Source organism: Capsicum annuum, chromosome 3, assembly GCF_002878395.1.
Source record: "Capsicum annuum cultivar UCD-10X-F1 chromosome 3, UCD10Xv1.1, whole genome shotgun sequence".
NCBI classification, from domain to species: domain Eukaryota; kingdom Viridiplantae; phylum Streptophyta; class Magnoliopsida; order Solanales; family Solanaceae; genus Capsicum; species Capsicum annuum.
Window position 1 is genome coordinate 15413844 of NC_061113.1, and position 24773 is coordinate 15438616.

Genomic DNA, 24773 nt, shown 5'->3' on the forward strand with positions numbered 1-24773 from the left:
ACAATTACCAAATCATCTTCCTCACAAGAACAAAAAAAATGAGGGAGAGAAAGAGAGAATCGCGCGAAAGAAAAAAAATTGAGAGAGAAAAAGGGTTTGGATAATGGGAATCCGGCGTAAACAGTGCCGGTGAACAGTAATAGCGTGAACAGTAACGAAGTGAACAGTAACAACGTGAACAGTAAAGGCGTGAACAGTGACGGTGAACAGATCATTATTTCTCATTGTCGAGTTGGATTGTTGGTGTTAAGGTTCGGCTCGAGGTTTCTGGGTGCGGACTCTCTTTATTCGAATAACGTTGAGTTTGAAAGCTTCAAATTGAGGTTCAATTCTACTCTCTTTCTTTTTTTATTTCATTGTTTATTATATTTGGTGTTGGATTGAATATTGTGTGTTATTTGGTCCTTGTTGGTGATGAATGCATGTTTATTTTGACTCGTGGTTGGTTTGCTTGATTATGATTTGGTGAAATGGTATGTCGTTTGAGAATTGAAATTGGTTGTTTGGGATGGAATTGAGAAATTGATAAAAATTTGAATTTAGATTAACTCTAGTTTATTGTTGTTTTGTTTAATTCGTAATGAGCATGAATATTGTTGGAATGTGATAGAATTATGATATGTTGAAATGGATAGGCAAATGTCGGTTTGGGTAGGCAAAACTTAGGAGTGATGTGTTTATTAAATGTTTTAAATGTTTAATGTGCGTGTAAATGTTTGGTTTCTAGTTTATCGTTTTTAATTCAAATGTATTTATTTAGTTGGGGAATGCCCCGAGACACATTATATTTATTCACCGGGGAATGCCCCGACGTACTATGTTGGCGGAAGACGTTCGTAAGGAAGGCCCGAGGCGTCGGGTAAAGCACGGGAGCGTAGTTAGTATTAGTGTAGGTTAGATAGAATTTATTTTTGCATTTTTCTATTTTGGACTGTATAAATTAGACTGGACACTGTACTTTTGATTCATTTTTTTGTTTTGTTTGTTTGATTGATTGTTTTACGTGTTTTATGTGGTTTGTACATTCGTAGTGTCAAAATTAGCCGATACGCTCCACCAAGCGATCGTGGTCGAACCACGGGATTGAGGGGTGCCTAACACCTTCCCCTCGGTCAATAGAATTCCTTAGCCGGAATCTCTATTTGCAAACCAGTTTAAAGAGTCAAATGATTTTGAAAAGGATTTTCCAATGGTGACTTGGCACACCAGATTATGCCAAGTGGCGACTCTGATTTCGAATGTAAAGACAATCCTTCTTCGAAACAAATCGTTTTCTTTTGTCACTTAATAATAAAAACCCTTTCGAACTTAAATCGAATCTTTCGGAGTTGAAAAGGGGGTGTGACAGAAGGCCTGGGTATGAAACTTGTTATTATTATTTTATTTTGATTCTTGGTTCGACTAGGGTCCTTGTCCCAGATTTCAGACAAATGTCATTTTTAGTTGTTAGAGATTTCGCAAACTGATGTTAGACGTTGTTAGAGGTTTATGGATTCCATTCTAGATTGTTCAATTGAATTATGATATTGACCATGATTTCGTATTGTTTTATATTTCCGCATTTTCCTTCATATTATATGAAAGTGTGTATGATTGCCAGATAGAGAAGGGCACTTGGACCTTCACGGTTCGGGATGCCCGTCACGAAAAGGGCCCCAACTCGGATCGTGACATGCATGGAACACCAACCAACTAGCCTTAGGTGGCTTCGACCTATGCAAAAATATTAATTAACGATACCAAGTATACTAGTCGGGATCAAGCGTCAATATCCACACTTTCAATCTTATTGCTACTCCTTAATATCTCACACCTTAACCATGAATTGAAAAGGTAAAAATATCCCAACCCACAATCCAAACATAGTACTTCGAGCAGAGTTATCAAATTTTTTTTACCAATAGCTGATTCTCTTGTTAATAAAGCTACTACTATAGCTATACATGTCTCTTATCGTTAGTCAATTATCGCCCAATTAAAATATTTATTTCTCTATTGTTAAAAGTAGTAGCAATCAAAGTTACAATATGAATCAATAGGAAAAATAATAAATGGTTGCTTCCCAGTGCTAAGTTCTAATAATATTTGTTTGTCTAACTCCACTAACAGTTAATCATTGTCTAACTCCACTATCATTGACCAATAATTTAGTACTTCAACCATCAGCCTACTCTTAAAGCTTTATCCTATACGACAACTCCAGTTCGAGAAAAATAAACATGAAGAATAGGAATAGTTGGTACCTGCTACTAGTCTTCTGGAAATTCTCAATTTAGTGGACAACGTTTTGTATTTAATTTCCCAAGTCTCCAAGCCAATAAATAAATAAATAAATAACACCGGGTGCTTGTTTTCTCCCAAAAAATAATGGAACAGAGAACCCTTAATATTTTTACTCTTTCAGTGTTACTGCGTCATGAAAGCTGAGAAAGGGAATAGGTTTTGGCTTTTGACTTTCTCACTTTAATTCTATTGATCCAGTGCTACATGTAGTAATTGACATGTATTTGCTGACAAGAATAGAAACTACAACAGAAGAAATAAAACTTTGCCAGCCTGATCAGTCACAAGGACGATCTTGCTAAGGTCATACTAGTTCATGTTTCAACGCCGTAACTAGGATTAAGTTGATCCTATAAACACCCCAACTTTGAGAGTGCATTTAGAATGCACCCATTTAAGGTGTCAAGATGTGCATCTTAAAAGTTAAGGTGTTTGAGATGAAACTACATCAAGTTGAAGTGTCTAGATGATCACAATGAAAGTTTAGGGTTAACTGTAGTGGAGGCTAAGTTACATTGTCGATCTATGTAATATGTCCTTCAACATTTATGAAGCCTTCAGCAACATACACCAAAAGTTCAATTCTCGGTACTCAGCATACATTCCATTGTTACTATGTTATATCTTGAACTGCAACAATGCAGAAGTTCCATCTAAACCCTTTTTACGGAAGTAATCACTGTAGTCGTTCACTCTGGTTGCACGATATTTTGGAGGATTATCTTCTGACAACAATTCAGCAATTGGTCCATACATCTTGGAAGAAGGTAATCGAGATGTACCGAAGAAGCATGCCACTTATATTCTTGGTCCAACCTTATTTGCCAATACTCTGTGCTCAACACTTATGTACTTGTCATTTGATATGAGCTGAAAATGCAGAAAAAATAAAAATAATTGGTTTCAGTGCCGAATAAAGGTGTTATGTTCATTCTTATTGATTCGAAAAGAAAAAAAATACTAACCTGCAGAAGATCTCCAATGTTGACCACAAGAGCACCAGGTGAAGGAGGAACATCAACCCACTGATTTTGGTGAAGCACTTGGAGTCCTCCGACATAATCTTGAAGAACCACTGTGATAAAATCACCATCAGAATGTTTGCTGGTGCCCATAGTGAGTTCTGGCTGAGGACAAGATGGATAGTAATGGCCCGCAACACCGAGCCCCTACATGCAATCCATATCTTCGAGGTGACAACAATCAAGACCGAGACCTTCTGACAACAATCCAAGCAAGGAACACCCCAGTTCCAACACATGCTTAGTGTAGTCCGTTAGTATTTCCCTGCAGAAGTTTCATAAAATAAAATGAAGCTGCACAGGTGCTTGATTGGCTCTCAGGACCGGATTTCTAGTTTAATTTTCTAATTTCCCTAATAATATCCATCAAAACAATACCAAAAAAAAAAAAGACAGCCCAATGCACTAAAAACTCCCGCTACGCACATGGTCCGGGAAAGGGCCCGACCACAAGGGTCTATTGTACACAGCCCTACCTTGCATTTCTGCCAGAGGTTCGTAACCTCCTGGTCACATGTTAGCAACTTTACCAGTTACTCCAAGGCTCCCCTTCAGACATACATTAAGCATAAATCAATTGCAAGGAAACAAATAACAATGCCAATATTTTCATACTTCATTCTTGATTTTTATCACAACATAATACTTATTATAGTACTAGGCAAATATATGAAATTGATTTGACTTTCTAATTCATGTTCGGAACATATACCTGCATGGTCTTGGAAGTTCTTCTGGACTGGGAGGATTAGGAGCCATTGAAAAGAAAACGAAGTCTCTCCAATTTGCAGCTGGAATAGAAGGGCTATACAAATCAAAATTGCTAGTGTGAGCCACCTTTTTGTGACATCTCGAGTGTAATACTGTTTCTTAACCTTGATATCTTGCTCAAAAAACTCTTTTGTTCCTTGCAGCATTTCTTCCAAGACAGATGATGGAATGCCATGATTTACCACTTGGAAGAAACCCCATGTCTCCGATGCATCTCGAACTTTGTCCACGATCTCTTTATGCTTAATTGGGTCCTCGTTGATGCCTTCAAGATCTATAACTGGAAAACTGAACTGTGATTCACATGTATCCAAGGATTCTCGCCTGTTTTTTGGTGGTAAAATGAATATTTGAGGTACTTTAGTGATTCCAGCATCAACAAGCCCTTTGACACCAGCCTTAGTATCATCAAAGGTTTTTAATTCAATCATTTTGTCATGACTTTTCTGATCTGTGGACTGATAATCATCAGTGCTAGAGACTACCATCCTCTTTGCTAGAATGTTACTAACAAGTAGAGTTCCTGAAGTTATTAAGACCTAAGGGGAAGCACAGGATATTAATAATACTGCTTACTCTTTATGCACAATATTATCATTCCTATCCACAAAAAAGAAGAGGCTATAAACAACTGAACCTCATGATAGGATTTAAACTGTTTTTAGTCCCTTTCACTGGTCACTGTCTGAACCCACTGCCACTCGATCTTCACCCCACAAATATCCCAAAAATAAAAGGTAGACAAGCAGAACAAAACAAAAAAATTCATCACTCTTAGTTAATGGGTTTGAGAAAATAATTATCTGCATGATTGATAATATCCATGACGAATAACAAGAACAAGAGAGTAACAATGCACCAAGTCCTCTTAGCATGGAAAATATAATGTGTAGCAGATCGAAATGTAATCAGAAACATTTCTATACTTGGTTGATAAATTCAAGTACTAAATTGTGTGTAAATTAGAAATGCATTTATTCGCTAATTGTACATCACAAGTTCAATTTTTTGTTCCAATATGCATTTTTGCTATGAACTCCATTTCTATGAGAAGAAATTTAATGCAGCAATGTAGGAGTTCCGTCAAGGCCTTTCTTGCAAAAGGTAGTCTGCATGTTTGTTCTCTTTGGTTACACATATATAGTTCTAAAGAGATGCAGACCCTTTTGACACGAGTGTGAATTCATTAGAAGGGTAATTTTAGACAACATAAAGGGAGAAAATAACATTTTGTAGGTATGAAATACATTTATATGTCATAAACCTTCTGCTCCTTTAGGCAGTTCCTTCAGAAGGAGAGAGCAAATGTTGAGAAGAGAATTTCTTGTATTACCTTTTTGTTTACGCAAGCTTCAGCTCCGGAATTTCAAACTAGTTTATGTTACTCATTAGTAGTCACGGCACATTAAGAAGAAATAAAAGCGAGACAGGTAGAACAAAAAGGAATTATTTGATCCAATGCTGCATGTGGTAACTGACAATCATTTGTTTGCTGGCAAGAATACGAACTATATCGTATAAAAAACTTTGCCAGTCTGATCAGTCACGAGGACGATGTTGCAAAGATAATACTAGTTCATGTATCAACACCTTAACTTGGTTTAAGTTGGCCCTGTAAACACCCCAACTTTGAGAATGCACATCTGGAATGCATCCCTTAAAGGTGTCTAAATGTGCATTTTCAAAGTTTAGGTGTTCGCGAGATGCAACCATGTCAAGTTGAAGTGCCTAGATGATCGCAAAGAAAGTTGGGGTGTTCAACTGCCAGTGGAGGCCAAGTTAAACTGTCTATCAACATCTATGAAGCTTGAGCAACATACACCAAAATTTAAATACTCGGTACTCATCAGCCACCACACATTCAATTGCTATGTTAGATCTTTAAATGCAGCAATGCAGAAGTTCCATCTAAACCCTTTTGACGGAAGTAATCACTGTAGTCTTTCACTGTGGTCGCACGATATTTTGGAGGATTATCTTCTGACAACAATTCAGCAATTGGCCCATACAGCTTGGAAGATGGTAGTGGACCTGTACTGAAGAAGCATGCAACTGATATTCTTGGTCCAACTTTATTTGCCAATACTCTGTGCTCAACACTTATGTACTTGTCATTTGATATGAGCTGAAAATGCAACAAAAATAAGCATAATTGGTTTAAGTACCGAATAAAGGTGTTATGTTCATTCTTATTAATTACAAAGAAAAAGAAACTAGCCTGCAGAAGATCTCCAATATTCACCACAAGAGAACCAGGCGTAGGAGGAACATCAATCCACTGACTCTGGTGAAGCACTTGGAGTCCTCCAATATGATCTTGTAGAAGCACAGTGATAAAATCATTGTCAGAATGTTTGTTGGTGCCTATGGTGAGTTCTGGCTGAGGGCACGCTGGATAGTAATGCCCCACAACACCGAGCCCCTCGGCGCAATCCATATCTTCAAGATGACAACGATCAAGACCGAGACCTTCTGACAATGATCCAAGCAAGGAACAGCCCAGTTCCATCACATGCTTAGAGTAGTCCATTAGTATTTCTCTGCAGTAATTTCATAAAATTAATGAAACAGCACATATCAATATTTAAAAAGAGAAATGTTATGCTTGATTGGCTTTCAGGGACCCGACTTCTAGCTAAATTTTCTTATTTTCCTCAACACACTTACGTATTCATGGTCTTTTATTGATGTTCCGAACATATACCTGCATGGTCTTGGAAATTCTTCGGGACTGGGAGGATTAGGAACCATTGAAAAGAAAAAGGAGTCTCTCCAACTTGCAGCCGGAACAGAAGGACTATACAAATCAAAATTGCTAGTATGAACCACTTTTTTTGTGATATCGCGAGTGTAATACTGCTTTTTAACCTCTATATCCTGCTCAAAAAACTCTCGTGTTCCTTGCAGCATTACTTCCAGGACAGATGTTGGAATGCCGTGATTAACCACTTTGAAGAAACCCCATGTCTCTGATGCATCTCGAACTTTGTCCACAATCTCTTGGTGCTTGATTGGGTCCTCATCCATGCCTTCAAGGTCTATCACTGGAAAAATGAACTGTGTTCCACATGTATCCGAGGATTCCGCCCTGCTTTTTGGTGGTAGAATGAATATTTGAGGTACTTCAGTGATTCCAGCATCAACAAGCCCTTTAACACCAGCCTTAGTATCATCAAAGGCTTTTAACTCACTCATTCTGTCGTGACTCTTCTGAATTGTGGCCTGATAATCATCAGTGTTAGAGACTACCATCTTCTTTACTGGAATGTTAGAAACAAGTAGAGTTCCTGAGGTTCTTAGAACTTAATGGACAGCACAGGATATTATTGATACCACTTACTCTTTATGCGCAATACCATCATCCCTATCCAGAAAATAGAAGAGGCTATAAACAAGGGGAACTTCATGATAAGATTTAATTTTTTTTTTTAAGTCCCTTTCACTGGTCACCATCTGAACCCACTGCCATTCTTGACCCCACACAGATCCCAAAACTAGAAGGTGGACAAACAGAAAAAAGCAAAATGCTGGCGGCCGCTGGCCAAGTCCTCTTGGAACATTGGCTTATGCCTATACGTGGGTATGGACCCCACAAATTCTAGTTATGGAACTAGTTAGGTCACAAATGCTAATGACTATGAATCACCATAATATTTAAGAATACAGTTATCATATATGACCATGTGAGTTTGTTTTCTCAAAACAATAGTATAATTTAATATGAAATTGTCAAATAGTGACATGCTGAACTGACTTTAGAAAAGTGATAGGTGAACTCCAACAACATCAATGATTTGAGAATAACCATGGAAATAAACTTATGTGGGTGTGCATTGAAAGCAACCAAGTGTATGTGCAAGAGAAGTGTAATTAAAGGCCCAAATACACACCAAAACAGCCCACTCCATACACTAGAGAGGCTGCCCATTCTTGAAGGGCCTTTTTGGTCATTTTAACTTCTATTTGTTTTGTAATATATAAGGAACATGTAGGGTTTTATTTACTTAGTTTATGAATGAAATTGTAAGTCTTACAAGACAAAGAAACACAAGTCTTCTTTCCTTGAGGCACCCAAAATCGAAATTAGGGCTTAGACAAGTGTAGAATTACTTGTGTTTGCATTTGCTTGAAAACATTGATGCTTGGGAGGTGGATTCCGATCTTGTGTCTTTGTAAGAGATGGGTTTATTGTTGTGTGTAGTGTTACGGGTCTAAGAGTTACCATTATTGGGTTCTTAATATTAGACCTTCATGTGGTCTATCCATCTATCATTTTTCTTTTGTAATCTTGTATCTGTTTTGTATCTTGTATTGTGAAGCCGTTTTTGTTGTTGTTGTTGTTGTTGTCATTGTTGTTTCATCTTGTGTTGTTAACTTAGTTTGTTATTGGCTGCAAAAGGTGTCAAACACCTAGTTATATTATCCTTCTTGTATTTGATTCTTGAATCCGAGAGTGATCTTCAAAAGGGTCCTCAATTCTTTGAATTAGTGGATTGTTTTTGGAGTGTGTTTGGACTGTTTTGAGCCAATTCCGTGTGTTCTTGGTTTTCTTGTACCAATCAACATACCTAGTGTAGTTCCACAAAGTGGGGTAGGGGAGGGTAGATTTTATGCAGACCTTATCCCAAACTCAAAGGTAGAGAGGTTGTTTCCGATAGACCCTAGGCTCAAGGAAAAACAATCCAAAGTAGTGCCAAACAAGTAGTAACGGAAACACAAGAAACAACAGATAATAACAGCAAAAACAAATAGTAATAGAACAAAACCACAACAACACAACATGATAGTCAAGGTACAAGAACAACAAATAGTAACAGAGATCGAAGGACAAATAGATGAACTCCAGTATCCTGTTTCTTAACCTCGTTATCTTGCTTGAAAAACTGTGTTCCTTGCAACGCTTCGTCCAGGACAGATGTTGGAATTCCATGATTAACCACTTGGAAGAAATCCCATGTCTCTGATGCATCTCGAACTTTGTCCACAATCTCTTTATGCTTGATTGGGTCCTTATCAATGCCTTCAAGGCCTATCACCGGAAAAAGGAACTGTGTTTCACGTGTATCTGAGGTATCATCAAAGGCTTTTATGTCATTCATTCTATCATAATTTTTCTGAACTGTGGCCTGAATATCATCGGTGCTAGAAACCGCCATCTTCCTTGCTAGTGTTCCTGAGGTTCTTAGAATCTCATGGGCTGCATGGGATATTAAAAGTACTAGCTATGCAAAACATAATCATCCCTATTCAGCACAAAAATAGAGGATCTAGACTAGGAATTAGTCATGATAAGCTTTAAAGGGTTAATTAGTTTTTACTGAACTTTTTTCCATAATATGGAGGCTTTCTCTAAAATGAGGACCACAAGAGAAAGAGAACATTTAGATATTTCTTCAAAGAACATAGTGGTTAGAGTTGATTTGTCAAAGAGCTACTAACTTAGACTCATGGATAGTTATAATTTGGACCACAAAACAGAAAAGTTCACTATTTTTAATCCCTTGTGGGGATCTTAGAAAATATTGTGTTAGCTTATGAAAGGTACATAAGCCGAAGAAAATAAAAAATTTCATCGCTCTCTAATTGTACTTATGGAACTAGTTCCCATTGATAGTATGCACGACACGTTAATGACTACAAATCACCAAAATATTTAAGAATACAAGCTATTGCATATGTTATTGTGTGAATTGTTTTCACAAAAGTTAGAATATGGATTTAAAGGCATCCTTGCACTTTTATCGCCATGACTAACACTGAGAATCATCAAACAGTGATGCGCTGAATTAAATCCAGAAAGTAACAGATTGACTCAATATCCTTTTATTAAAACTAACAACAACAACAACATACCCAGAGTAATCCCACAAAGTGGGATCTAGGAAGCTAGAGTGTACCCAGACTTACCCCTACCTCATAGGTAGAGGTTGTTACGGTAGACCCTCGACTCAAGAACAAGATAATATGATTAAATTTTACACTATTTCAGTGTCTATACAAGTATGAAAAGTCTTACGCTTACATAACTACTAAGAAATGAAAATTTTGATTAAAAACTGCTAGTAAATTGGTGATCATACGTGGCTAGCTAGCATGAATAGATAGCATATAATATGGAAGTTTAATAAGAAATATTTCGTAGTTTCTATAGTTGATGCCTTGGAGTAACTGGTAAAGTTGTTGTCATGTGACCAGGAGGTCACGGGTTCAAGCCTTGGAAACAGTCTCTGGTAGAAATGCAAGGTAAGGCTGCGTACGATACACCCTTGTGGTGGGGCCCTTCCCCGGACACCACGCATAGCGGTAGCTTTAGTGCACCGGGCTGCCTTTTTTTTTTTTTTTAATAGTTGATGACATTTTCAAGCGTTTAATTGTTTGTAAGCTTTCTATGGAACTTCAGTTAGCAAGACACTTATCAACATCTATGGAACTTCAGTTACAGTATATCGTATTTGCTAACTGTACATCACAAGCACTGGCTCGTTGCAGATTAAATAAACTGTAACTAAAAGATCCGTAGCAAAAATAAGACATTCATTATAAGTAATACAACAAAATATTAATTCAAAACTACAATTTTATGTTAACATATCATGACATATTGAGTGACTTAATTAAATCACGCTTGTTAATTTTTGTGAATGTGGAAACAATGGTACATTATTCATAATCATCCATGGTGTAACACCTTATAATTACTTGTATATGTTCGACTAAGTTGACGTCGATTAAATTTCTTGAGTTTGAAAGATTTGGAATGTATGTGATCCAACTTTTAGACAAGTACAAGGGGAAAAAATAACATTTTGCAAGTATGAAATACACAAACTAGTTTTCATTACTCATTAGCAGTAGTCACACCCAACAAGAAGACAAATAGCACTAAAAGGAATAGTAATGGCATAATACATAATCAGACACTCACACATGGCCTCAGCTGACAGATAAACACTCTTTAACTTTAGGAGCGCACATCCAGATATCTCAACTTGATCTTAGCTGGCAACTAAACACTCCAACTCATCCTCGTTGTGTCTCGTGGAATGATGCGACATATAAATTTTGGAGGTGTCTAGATAATCATTTTGTAAGTTGGACTGTTCAACTGACATAATGGAGACGAGTTAAGGTGTTTATATGTGCACTCTCAAAGTTGGGGTGCTTTACTTGCCAGCTGATGTCAAGTTTAAGTGTCATAATTGTTTCATTATTGTGATTAGATCTTGTAAGGCGACAGCGCAGAAGTTCCATCTAGGCCTTTACTAAGGGCGTAATTTCTGTATTCTTTCGCTGTGGTGGCACGATATTTTGGAGGATTATCTTCTGAAATCAATTCTGCAATTGGTTCGAACAACTTGTGAGATTCCCATGGACTTATACCGAAGAAGCACGCAACTGACATTCTTGACGCATTTTCATTTGCAATGACTCTGTGCTCAACACTTACGTACTTGTCATTTGACATGAGCTGGAAAAAAAAAAATAAGCACACTGGTTTCAGTACAAAATTAAGCAAAAGTGTCTGAAAATGTATATGATTTTCACAGGCATAATACACGACAGATATTCAAATTTGGCCTCAGCGGACAAGTAAACACTCCAACTGTGAGTATGAACATCTCCGCAACCTCATGTTATCTCTATTGTGTCAACTGAACTCTCCAACTTATAAAATGATCATCAAGACACCTCCATTATTTTTGTGTCACGTCAGTGTCAGGTGTCCACGAGACACAGTGGGATGGGTTGGAGTGTTTAGTTGTTAGTTGAAACCGAGTTGAGGTGTCCAGACATGCACTCTCAAAGTTAGATCAAGTTTGCGGGCGCGTTTATATATTATATCGTTTTCAAATGGCTCCAATGATTAGTTCCATTTTCATGCATATTGTCGGGGTGCATCAAATATATATAATAGTAGAAAGAAACAATCGATGTGAGTAACTAACCTGCAGAAAATCTCCAATGTTAACCACAAGAGATCCAGGTACAGGAGGAACGTTAACCCATTGATTCTGGTGAAGAACTTGGAGTCCTCCAATTTGATCTTGTAGAAGCACTGTGATATAACCGCCGTCGGAATGTTGAATGGTACCCATGGTGAGTTCTGGCTGAGGGCATGCTGGATAGTAATTGCCCAAAACACTAAGTCCTTTAGCACAATCCATATCAATGAGATGACAACGATCAAGACCGAGACCTTCAGACAATAATTCAAGTAAGGAAACGCCCAATTTCGTCACATCCTTAGATAAATCCCTTAGAATTTCCCTGTACAAATTGATTCAAACAGGACATATCATCAACTTTTTGGAAAAATAAAACAGTTTATGTTTGATTGGCTCTCACGCAAAAGCGCATCCAGGATTTAAACTTAATCGATCAGTTCAATTTTTAAGATTTTCATTATTTTATTGAACTCCTTGTACAATTTTACTCCTTGTCAGAATTTATGAGTTCAGATGGACGTAGCCTAAGGCCACATCCGATCCGCCCGTGCTCTCACAGGCTGTCTTCTAGTTAATTTTTTAATTCATGTGTCATGGATCTGTAGTTTTTGTCACAACACAATGATTTCTTTTGTTTTAATTTATTTGTTTTACTTTTATTTTTAATCTGTTTTCAAAAAAATGTCTCTATTCTTTGGTGGCAACAGGGGCGGCTCAAGCGTATTAGAGGCCTAAAGTCAAAATGGAGACCTTAAGTTTTTCCGTAAAAATTAACTTTTTTTTTCATAAAGTCTATTGCGTTCAATCTTTTTTTGTGACATAGCACTCTAGATACATCTAACTTATTCGAATTATTCTTTTTTATATAAAAAATTTATTTTTCTACAAACAATATTTAAATCTTTAAAAAAAATTATAATATTATTACTAAAAAAAAAGAAAAAAAAAAATGAGGCTCCTCAAATTGGAGGTCAAAGGCGATGCCTTTTTTCTATAAGGGTAGAGCCGCCCCTAGGTGGCAACTTTTTAATTTCAATTCACCACATGACATGTTTAAAATCACGAGATTAAATGACACTTTAGTAAATTGTACTCCCTCCATTTTAAAAAAAAATGAACTACTTCAACTCGACACAAAATTTAAGAAAATAAAGAAGGCTTGTGAATCTTGTGACCTTAAATTAAAGTTGTGTTAAATATTTCAAGATGTCCCTTAATCTTGTGGTCCTAAACATGAAAAGTTGAAATTAAAGTATTGCTAAAAAAAAATGAGTAATTTCTTTTTAAACGGACTAAAAAGTAAAGTAGCTAAGGGAGTACAACAAGATTTAAAAGTTTTTCTTATTTCTTAAACATCATGTCGATCAAATCAAAATCAGACGAACAAATTGAAACGTAAGAAATTTTTAACAAATGAACATGTATATTCATGTACCCGCATGCTGGTGGAAATTCTTCTGGATTGGGAGGATCAGGAGCCATGGAAAAGAAAAGTGAGTCTCTCCAACTTGCAGCTGGAACACAAGAGCTATACAAATCAAAATTGCTAACATAAACCACTTTTTTCCCAATCTTCCTAGTGTAATACTGTTTCTTAACCTCGTTATCTTGCTCGAAAAACTGTCGTGTTCCTTGCAACGTTTTGTCCAGGATGGATGTTGGAATTCCATGATTAACCACTTGAAAGAAACCCCATGTCTCCGATGCATCACGAACTTTGTCCACAATCTCCTTATGCTTGATTGCATCCTCATTGATTCCTTCGAGGTCTATCACTGGAAAAATGAAGTTTGTTTCACATGTCACAGCCCTGTGTTTTGGTGGTAGAATGAATATTTGAGGTATTTTAGTGATTCCAGCATCAACAAGACCTTTAACACCAGCCTTAGTTTCATCAAAGGCTGTTAATTCACTCATTTTGTCATAACTTTTCTCAACTTTATTGGCCTCAAAGTCATTTGTGTTAGAGACTGACATCTATTTTTCTATGATGTTGTAAGCAAAATAAAAAGCAACGTATAGCAAAATATAAACAAGAAATGGTAAAATAAAGAGAAGCAACTTTTCTTATTTTCTTCCTTCTTCAAGTGTGTTTTTATAGTGAAAGGAATGGGCATCCACTCCTCAATTATTTAGACACTCTCCCTTCAAAGTTCATATGGAAAAATTTATGTGATACAGATTGTTTGTTGTCAATTAAAAATCTTATAAGGAAAATTCAACAAGCACGTAATATTATGAATTGCATAGTCAATATAACGAGAAATTACTTTGCAAATACCTAGAACTTGCAAACGTAATAACAAGGCTACTAGTCAAAGATATGTTTTATCTTGTTTTTCCAACTTTTGAAATCTTTAATTTCTATACGTATCTAATTTTTTACTTCTTTCATTTTTATCTATCGCGTTTCGCTTTGTGAGAGTTAAACTATATGAATTTTGACGAACACTTTAAATATTTTTTTCTTATATTAATATGAAAAGAATTACAATTTATATATAGTATTTTTTTCGTATAATTTTTAAATATTTATATTTTAAATTTAAAATATTAAATTAATTTATTTTAATTTAATCTTAAAATTTATTCAAGTGACTTTCGTAAAGGGAAACATCACAAATAGGAGTACATACATCATCAATGAAGAGAGATGTGGCTTTTTATGAACCCCTTAATTTCAAACTTTTCTTCCAAGTACTTTTGATCTCATCAACTATAATAAGCTCACTAGCAGCTACAACCAAATAGGCAAACGTTGAATTTTCCAAGTCTTTGTTGTGGAAAAAAAAAAGCGAACGAATGCTATACTTTACATATAAATTCCTTTTACTTTGATTTTTTTTCTTTTTTAATTAATTTTTCTAATCATGTTCAATATATATTTGTATTGAGGTCTGATAAAATTTGAATTAGTGCATAATGAGCCATATTTGTAAAAAACAATGCTCTCAATTAAGTAAATTTTCCATTTCCAAAGGTTCGAATGGGAAATCTCAAACCAATAGTGAAAGGATCTCAACCGTCTCAACACAAACCCTGCATATAAGTCAGCTTTGAATTTTCATATTGATGTAACTTCCAGGAAATTATTTCCTCATTAAGTGAATGTATTTTCCACGGATCAAGTGTTAGTCATCCATTCAAGTTGTCTTCTTCTTAGACTGTTTTGAATTGCATAAAAAAAAAAATGTTTCTTTTGGTATTCCTCAAGGAAAAAAAAAAAAAGGGAAATCGTGGACACATTAGGCTGACGTGGCATATAAATTTTGAAGGTGTTTATAAGATTATTTTGTAAGTTGGAGTGTCTAACGGATACAATAGAGACGAGTTGAGTTTGTCCAGATGTGCATGCATACTCAAAGTTGAAATATTTTACTTGTCTGAAAAATTTGGAAGTCTTTTTATGTATTACGCCTTTGAAACATCATACACATTTTCGAACACACCATTGTTTAGTTTTGTACTGAAACCAGGTGTAACAATTGGATCATATATTATCCCTTTTTGTGCCATTTGTGTAATGAAAATTAGCTAAGTTTGAAATTCTGGAGCTGAAGTTTTACTTCATATATACTTGCGAAATGTTTTTTACCCCTTGTTCTTGTTTAAAAACTATATATTTTCATGTAGATAGACTAACAGACACATTCTTTTTTAAGGAGTTATCACCAACTTAATATTCAAATATTTCAAAGGAGAATCGAGAACATTCAAACAAATGTAGAAGATTAAAAGAAGAGTTTTAGGAAGCACGCTGGGAAAAGTATTCTACAAAAGTTAGAACATTCATCTTAATTTTGTGTATAAGATTGAATTTCTAATCAATTATTTATATTTATTATCTTGAAACAGCATCTGCCTATATGGGTACGAACTAAAATATTGTTAAGCTCAACACTAAGATCAGTTGATATTAGATATTTGTTGTAGATATTTTGTACAGCTATTAATGAATTGTTAGGAGTTAGTTAGTCTAGCTGTTAATGAGTTGTTAGGAGTTAGTTAGGCGGTTAAGGGGTTAGTTTAAGTTAATTACAGTGCAGCATCTATAAATTGACCACTTCAGCAATGTAACAGCAGATTCTTTGTATTCATTTTGTTCTCAGCACAATAGTGAAAATCTTCTCTCTAAAATTCCTCTCTTTGTTTTGTGCTTCTTCTTCAAATTCAGTAGATCATTGCTAGAAAATTGATATGGTATCAGAGCAACGGTGAATGGATCTAGGAATTCTCCTTAGAATTTTTGGAGAATTGAAAGATTTTCGTCAATTTTTTCATTATTTTTCTTCCTATTTTGCCCTAGTTTTCTTCGAATTTACTCTGTTTTCTTCCTGCATTCTAATCAACAATGGAAGAAACTGTACCTCCTGCTTCTGTTATAGATCACACACATCATACTCGTCTTTTGTATCTCAGTTCATCGGATATTCCTGGTGTTGTACAGGTCGGTTTTCCACTAACAGGCATAGACAATTACTCTCTCTGGAGTCGGGCAATGAGATTGATTCTTCTCACGAAGAATAAGCTGGGTTTTGTTGACAAAACAGTCAAACGAGAAGCTTTTACTACTGATGCAGACTTAAAACAATGGAATCGCTGCAATGCAATTGTAATTTCCTGGATCATAAGCAATGTTAGTCAGAATTTGGTTAGTGGAATTCTTTTTCGATCTAATGCTTATCTCGTCTGGAATGATCTTAGGGAGAGATTTGATAAGGTTAATATGTCTAGAATTTATCATCTTCACAAGAAAATTACTACATTGAGTCAAGGAATTTTATGAGTAGCAAGTTACTACTCTCAATTGAGAGATCTTTGGGATGAATTTGACTCAATTATTCCTCCTTTTTCATGTGACTGCGCCAAATTCAAGGATTACGCAGAGAACATGATGAGACGGAGGTTGCTACAATTTTTAATGGGGTTAAATGATAGCTATAGTCAGGCTAGAATTCAAATACTTCTAATGAATCCTACACCTAATATAAATCAGTGTTATACAATGATTGTACAAGATGAAAGCCAAAAGGCATTGACTGGGGATAGCTATTCCTTTGGTAAGGAAATTTTAGATCCGACTGCTCTATTCACTAGATCTGCTCCAAGATCACACGGATACGGAGGTGTTGGTGGAGGATCTAGTAATAGCTATTTTGGATCTGAAAGCAGTAGTTCAGGTGGTGCTGGACCTTTTAGTGGATATTCTGGTGGTAGTGTTCATTCAGGTGCTGGTTCAAGTGGATCTCAGAGGCAGGGAAAACAGATGTTTTGTGATTACTGCAACATGAGAGGCCATAGCAAAGACACATGCTATAAATTCATGCATTGTAGCTATTGTAACCAGAAGGGACACACCAAAGACACTTGCTAAAAATTGATAGGATATTGATACGTCCAAATTACAACTCTCAATAGAAAGTGTAAGCGGTCGCTGTCAAATATAAAACCCAACTCGGTTGGGTGTCGAATTCCATAGGGAATACTGTGCTCACTAAGTGTCGTAATTGTTATTAGACTGTTGATCAGAGTTTCTTAACCAAAATGGGGGTTTGGTTTTTGATAAATTGTAACAAGATTAGTTCAACTAATGATTTTCTCTGTATTTCAAACTTTATGAGATTAATCAAACCAGGGTTATGATCACCAAAATGACAGCATCATTTGGGTTGTGAATTATTTATGAGTTCCACTTAACAAATTCAATTGCAAAAAAGGTTGAATCCTATTCTATATCCATTAGTTTCTCAACCTAAATGGATAGGTTATCCTATAATTTTCTCAAACTCATAAGATGCCTTATTCTTTTAACCTAATTCTCATGTAAGCTAATCCTATTAGGGCATTAGCTATTACTCTAAAGGTTAAGGCCCTTAGAATTCATGTAAACACCTTCTTTTCCCCACAAACATTTTTCTCTCAGACAAGTGGTGTTATAGGGCTTACTCCTCAAGTTTGCAACCAAGAAAAGTCATGAAATTGAAGAAACGTTTATGCAATGTTATTCAATTATGGAACTCAAATTGATTCCCAACCCATAGATGCATTTCACCTTAAAGATCCCATAACCCTAGTTATGATATTTAGCCACAACACTCCAAAGAAGATAAAGAATTCATTCTTGTATTATTCATAAATAAATGGAAAGTTTACTTACAAAGAACCCCAAGAATCAGTTCTTGAATCTTCAATGATCAGCTGTTTGATATTAAAATTCCCCAAAGTACTTGGATACCAAGAGGTTCAATAGATGAAAAGAAAACGCATAAAAGGTAAAAGATGCGTTCTTAAACCTAAAAGTTGGTATTTATATGTCCCAGCTAAAAAAAGAATTTAAAATTTAAAAATGGAAAAATCGCGTCCTATTTGACGGTCCATATGACAGATCGTCAAAGATCTAACGGTCCACCATCTTTACCGTCAATCGATTCATCCGAATGACAGTTTCTGGATAACATCTAATGGCCCACCTGGCGGTCCGTCGATGGACTGACGGTCCGCCATCTTTACCGTCGCGGAGTCTTTTTGGAAGGCAGCTTCTGGATAAGAACTGACGGTCAATCTGGTGGTCCATCCCAAGATTGATGATCCACCACTTTGACCGTCATGGAGTTCCTCTGGAGAACAGGTTTTGGATAAGCGTTGACGGTCAATCTGGTGGTCCGTCCCATGTCTGACGGTCCACTACCTTGATCGTCACCAAGTCCCTCTGAGAAGTAGTTTCTGGATAAGTGTTGATGGTCCATATGGTGGTCCGTCACATGTCTGATGGTACGCCATATTGTGCATCACTCGACTCCTCTAGAGGCCTTGTTTTAGTTCAACTTGACGGTATATATTGCGGTCCGTCGTAAACCCGATGGTCCGTCATTTTGACCGTCAATTCCCCTTTTCTGCTACTTTTTCCAGTTTTCTTCTGTGGTTATCTCCTTTCACTGAAACACTAAAAACCTTCATTAAATATCACTTTGATTGCTTGAAAACATATAATTTTTCTAAGAAAATGATGCTAAATGTTCCGTAAAACACAGGAACATCAACACCCTCAACTTAAGATCATTACTTGTCCTCAAGCAACTCAACACCAAATTGCGCACATGAACAATAAAATGATAGGCAAAAAACCATTGGAACATTCTCTTATGTAAACATTCACACTTCAGCTTAATATCATGCATTTAACACAACAGAACACACACCCAGCATTTTTTATAATTCAGCACACAAGCATGAATGTTACATCCCATGGATAAAAGCAAATTTAGTAAAACTTTGATTTCCCTCACAACAAAGAAGTCCACCACTCATTATATGATGAGGACACTGTCCAGCTCTCACACTCACAAAAAAAAGTTTCAAACATAGCCTAAGTACCCATAGGCTTGCCCTTTCCATACGACACGTCCTCACGGTTGACTCACTAGGATCAAACAGGTCTTATCAAGGCTTACAACAAGGTTTAGGATTAGGTGGGGTATGTTTCCTGGTGAAGTGACTCATTGAAACTTAACTCTCCTTACCTTAGCATATTTTCACCCTCAATCTGCTACTTATGTCTTTTTTTTTTAATAGAAAAACCAGTCACCCTCAACTTATGCTGATGCAGGCAGTGACCAATTATTTTTAATTGGATTCTAGCTCACACTCCATTGAGGTCTTTCATTTTTTGACACTAGCCACCCTCAACTTAGATGCTTCGTCTAAGTTAAAATATACAATGTTAGCATTTGGCTAAGTTCAAAGCTGAATGTCAAAGTCTTATAAAGAGTTACTGACAGGGACAGGAGGTTAAACCAATTCTTAGAGGTACAAGATGGGTTCAAACAGGAATAATCTTTCAGGTCGGGTTACTTTTTTAGGTTAGAAGGTTTAGAACTTCAAGGAGGCCTGTTATCCTATCCTAATGACTCCACTAGAAGACTGTATCCATGGCTCGGGCAATTTCTAGGTCTTATCCTATGAAAGAACTGCAAGTAAATCCTCACACCCACAGGCATCGAAGTTAAACATCCTTTACAATTCTCAGAATGTATATTACATGATTCATGCACTTTTTTACAGACCAATGCTGAATACAAAATTACTGATGGTTATTTGCACATGCTTCACTAAAAAGTAAATAATTATAGACACATGTTCAATGTCTTATGCCAACATCATTCATTCTCCATATTTACAACTAAGTGCTGAAACAGAATCAATTCATAGATTGTCATTAAACACTTGTATTTACATTACGCTTTGTAGAATTTAAATGCAAAAATAAAAACAACCTAGACATGCCGCTTCTACTAGATAGCACATGATTGGATTCAGAATATCGGCAACAACATCCAACCATAGTGTAAATACCCCCACCCCCACACAGAAAAATATGCATTGTCCTCAAAGCAATAAATTACCATACATGAGAATTGGGATATTTATGTGGCCTCTCACTCTTCTGAGGCATCTGTCAAGTATGGTGAGTCTCTATCGTCCTCACCCTACAAAATGTTGGCCCCTATGGTGGTAAGAGCACTCACAACTTCACCCTCGATATTTTGAGGGATGGTTTCCTGAATTGAACCTGCACTTTACCTCCTTTCTGAGAAAGCACCAGTAGAGACTCCTGCCGGTTCATTTTCTTGTTTTCTTTGATTCTTTTCATCTCTTTTCTTTGATTTCTTCACAGCTCTCTTCAGGTTGTGCTGGTCTAACTCCTCAGGTGACATTGCTTCTCTCTTTCTCCTTTTTTCTTCTTTTTTTGCTGCTTGTTCATCTATTTGCTGCTTGCCTTTATCCTTCACTGGTCTACCCATCAGATCCAGAATACCCTCATCATCATCACTTACCGCCAGAGTCAGATCAAATGCAAGCGGTTGTTATTGTTTCTTCTTTAACTCAGTTATGTCAGCCTTTGCCTGCTCAAATTCAGCCATAAGCTTGGCAAGATCAGGAAGAGATAGTGAATCTAGCCTTTTGTTGATGCGAGCTTCCATGTTATCCATCCTTACTTGAATAGTTTGAAATGGACTGACTGTTTCGTCCACGATTTCATCCACAAAAGGTTTGAAATCTCCAGCCCACTTTTCTAACTGCTTCTGGAACTGCTTTTGATTCTTCACAACTTTGACAAAATTCATCGGGTTGAATTTGTATTCCGCAAAATCTGCTCCACTAGTAAACTGCATAGAATCTGACCCTGCAAACATACCCTGGGGCACATAATTAGGAGGCACATATGTGGTAATGGGTAAAGGCATACCTTCGAGCATTTTTGTGGCTTCAGGAACTGGTACAGACTGAGACTGATGTGCTGGAGGCTTGTTCACTCAAATGTCAAACTTCAACTCATCTCTAGACTACTCAATGTCCTGTTTATGAGTGGATGAAACTTCATTATCAATGCCTCGAATTAGTGGCACACCAGCTTATTTGCATAATGCAGTATCAAACATGGGAAAGGTATGGAAGTAGTCTGCTTATGTGCCCTCACAAACATCTCGTCTGCAATTAGCTGGCCGAAATCAATGTCCAAACCTAAAATCAAACTAGCTACCGTCACGGCCCTGTGATTATCCAGGTTTCCATCTCCTTTAGTTGGAATTAACCTCGATCGAACAACAGCCTATGAGAACTTAGCCTTAAAACTAAGTGTGAATTTTGCAATGCGTTCTTTGAGGTTAGTTGCCCAGGACGGATTACATCATCAGTGATCAACGATGCTTCCCAACATCTCTGGCCAGAAGTATTTCTCATTCTATATTCGAAATCAGGAACAGCAGGTAGAGCTTCGTATGTTGGCCCAAACAACATTTTGTTGATATTTTGGGCCGAGATATCAACAACAACTCCTCAGACTGGAACAGACTCCCTGTTTGGTCTATTCGAAATTGGAGTCCCCTTCGAACATTTAGCTTTTACTAGACAAATATAATTTACAAAGAATTCCCTTACCCAGTTTGGTTGGTACTCCCATTATGGCGTGCTCATCCATGCTAATCCATAATCATTGAATCGGCGTTCCAGTTCCGGATATTCATGAAGCTTCGTGGCCATAATCTAATGTTCTTAAGAGAATGATCTTCGGATCCCTCGAGCAGTGGGATGTAACCCATCATAGAACTCTTTTTGTGCTTCCTCAATTTTCCACCTAATAGCATCTTATACTTGGGGATCCTTCCGTCCGATCACGTTTTCAGCTTCAGGTTCAGGGACTTCTCTTTGGTTCTCCACATTAGCCGCTTCAGTTTCACCTTTTATAGGTAATGGTTGAGTTGAAGCAACTGTCGCTTCATCTGGGCTTAAATCGGTAAAACTAATGTTATTGTCACTCTCCTCCTCAGACTGAGGGATTATGATGGCTTCTCTTTCTATTTGCCTGGTGTTATAGGCCGGTGCAGATGTGTTTCTACCTCACTGAGATTTTTCTCCCTTGGTTTGTGTATTCTTAGGAGCCATGTTACCTGAAAATGGATTAAGAAATCAGTGCAAGGTAAAACACAGGCAAAACAGTTCACAGTGAGGCCTGACGGGAGATTTAACGGTCCATCAGTGGTGGGACGGTCCATCAGATCCACCATCAGCTTTATCCAGTATGTTTCATTTTTTTGACTTTTGGGACGGTCAACTTGGTGGTCCATTAAAAACTTGACAGTCCACCAGTCTGACCATCAAAAATAATCCAGAAACTCATTGTCTTTGACCTTTGGGATGGTCAACTTGGTGGTCTGTCACAAAGTTGACGGTCCGCCATGTTGATCGTCAGACCTTCGTCTTTAGGTACATTTATGGGTTCGACTGATTTTCAGCGCAGCTTAAGATCAAATCAATTTTTAGCTTAAGCAACAGCATTAAAACCACATTTTAAGCAAGACTTCATCCACTAAATCAAACTTAAGCATAAATCATTCAAACTCAACACCATTAGACTAAATCATGAAACAATCCATGCCCTTACTCTTCAAATGAACAAGAGGAAAGAAGTAAATACTTATACCTTGATATTGCAGTATTCTACTTGCTTGAGACTTCAGAGATTGAACTACTTGCAACTTCTATCACTTCTGTTACTCTTTAGTTTGTGATGGGGATAAGGAAAAAATGACCTAGCTTAAATAGAAAAGTGATGGAGGAGTGGAGAAGTCTCAGATAGGATAACTCAGTTTAGGTTCTTTGAATCTTGGAGAAGTGGAAAAATCAAAGGTCATGGAACGGTTACAATGAGTGTACCCGCTCAATTTTGTTCTTAAAATCTCATTTCGGGTCAAATACGGAGTACTTATAAAGAGTACCGATTTAACCCAACCCGATTTAGAATTAGGGTTAAAGTGACGGTTAAATTGACGGTCTGTTATAAGTATGATGGACCACCATTGGGAATGTCACCCCTCAACTGAGTCGATAAGTTTCTGTTTTAGTGTGACGGTTAATGGGACGGTCAACCACAGTCGTGACGGTCCACCGAATTGGCCGTCACTACTTACCAGAATGCAGGTCAGTAGTCTCGCTTCTGACGCCTGCTTTGATGGTCCACCATATACTTGACGGTCCGCCACTCATGCCGTCATGCCCTATCTAGTAAATGCATTTTCCTTCCTGTTTTTTACGGTTAAGTGTGGTAGTCCGTCAGTAGTTTGCGGTCCGTCAAGTGTACCGTCTCAACTTTTCAGTAGCTCAAATGCACCCAATTTTCCTCTTTACAGAACTTCTGGTCCTGCATACTTCATAAACACATCAATATTTCTCAAAAACATAAAATAGACTCTACTTATGGTTACAACAACATGTTGTGGGTTGCCTCCCACTAGCACCTGATTTAACATCATGGCACGACTTAGGTATCTCGAATACTCAGACTTTATCGAGGTAAAAGACATCAATACTTTTTATTAGGTCTTTTGGACCAATATAAAGTTTGATTCTTTGCCCGTTCACTTTGAAGAAACTACTATCTTCGTTTTCAAGATCGACTACTCCAGATAAGTAGACTTGGCTAATTTTAAATGGGCCTGACCATTTAGACTTCAACTTACCCAGAAATAGCTTCAGTCTGGAGTTAAAAAGAAGGACCAAATCACCTTTCGTAAATTCTCTCTGTGTAATCCTTTGGTCATGGTATTTGTTCATCATTTCTTTGTACAAGTCAGCTCTTTCATAAGCTCTGAGACTGAATTCGTCCATCTCGTTAATCTACTCCAATCTTAGATCAGTTGTTTCCTTCCAATGCATATTCAGCTTTTTTAGAGCCCATAAGGCCTTATGTTCTAGCTCAATTGGCAAATGACATGCCTTCCCATAAACTAGCTGATATAGTGACATGCTAATTGGTGTCTTAAAAGCAGTTCGATATGCCCACAAGGCATCATCGAGCTTTCGAGACCAATCTTGTCTACTGGCATTCACAGTTTTGGCGAGAATGGCCTTGATCTCATGATTCGACACCTCCACTTGCCCACTAGTTTGTGGGTGATAACGAGTTGCTACACGGTGTTATTTTACTCCATACTTTGCCAGCATAGCCCTGAAGACTTTATTGCAGAAATGGGATCCCCCATCACTTATGATTGTTCTTGGTACTCCAAAGCAGGAGAATATGTTCTTTTTTAGAAATGCGACAACTCTTTTTCCTTCATTGTCAGCCAACGCCACAGCTTCTACCCATTTCGATACATAGTCTACAGCTACTAGGATGTATTTTAACCCATACTAGCTTACAAATGGGCCCATGAAGTCAATGCCCCATACATCAAATAACTCTACTTCCATC

General features: G+C 37.0%; 4 protein-coding genes and 1 pseudogene across 4 annotated transcripts; 1 reads left to right on the forward strand and 4 right to left on the reverse strand.

The window, feature by feature from the left end:
• Positions 1 to 2807: 2807 nt before the first annotated feature.
• LOC107854981 lies at positions 2808 to 4564 on the reverse strand (annotated as a pseudogene).
• Positions 4565 to 5507: 943 nt separating this feature from the next.
• On the reverse strand, positions 5508 to 7483 carry LOC107854979 (1-aminocyclopropane-1-carboxylate oxidase homolog). The gene is made up of 3 exons (XM_016699965.2): positions 6781 to 7483; positions 6295 to 6616; positions 5508 to 6201 (listed from the first exon to the last, which is right to left on the reverse strand). The coding sequence occupies exons 1-3, from the start codon at positions 7326 to 7328 to the stop codon at positions 5950 to 5952; spliced, it is 1122 nt and encodes a 373-aa protein (XP_016555451.2). The 5' UTR covers positions 7329 to 7483; the 3' UTR covers positions 5508 to 5949.
• Positions 7484 to 8811: 1328 nt separating this feature from the next.
• On the reverse strand, positions 8812 to 10743 carry LOC124897013 (1-aminocyclopropane-1-carboxylate oxidase homolog). The gene has a single exon (XM_047409117.1). The coding sequence runs from the start codon at positions 9230 to 9232 to the stop codon at positions 8864 to 8866; it is 369 nt and encodes a 122-aa protein (XP_047265073.1). The 5' UTR covers positions 9233 to 10743; the 3' UTR covers positions 8812 to 8863.
• Positions 10744 to 10896: 153 nt separating this feature from the next.
• LOC107854987 (1-aminocyclopropane-1-carboxylate oxidase homolog) lies at positions 10897 to 14244 on the reverse strand. Its single transcript, XM_016699970.2, has 3 exons — positions 13458 to 14244; positions 12023 to 12344; positions 10897 to 11544 (listed from the first exon to the last, which is right to left on the reverse strand). The coding sequence occupies exons 1-3, from the start codon at positions 13997 to 13999 to the stop codon at positions 11293 to 11295; spliced, it is 1116 nt and encodes a 371-aa protein (XP_016555456.1). The 5' UTR covers positions 14000 to 14244; the 3' UTR covers positions 10897 to 11292.
• Positions 14245 to 16373: 2129 nt separating this feature from the next.
• LOC124896584 lies at positions 16374 to 17396 on the forward strand. Its single transcript, XM_047408166.1, has 3 exons — positions 16374 to 16554; positions 16603 to 16750; positions 16835 to 17396. Exons 1-3 carry the CDS (start codon positions 16374 to 16376, stop codon positions 17394 to 17396), a joined length of 891 nt encoding a protein of 296 aa, XP_047264122.1.
• Positions 17397 to 24773: the final 7377 nt, after the last annotated feature.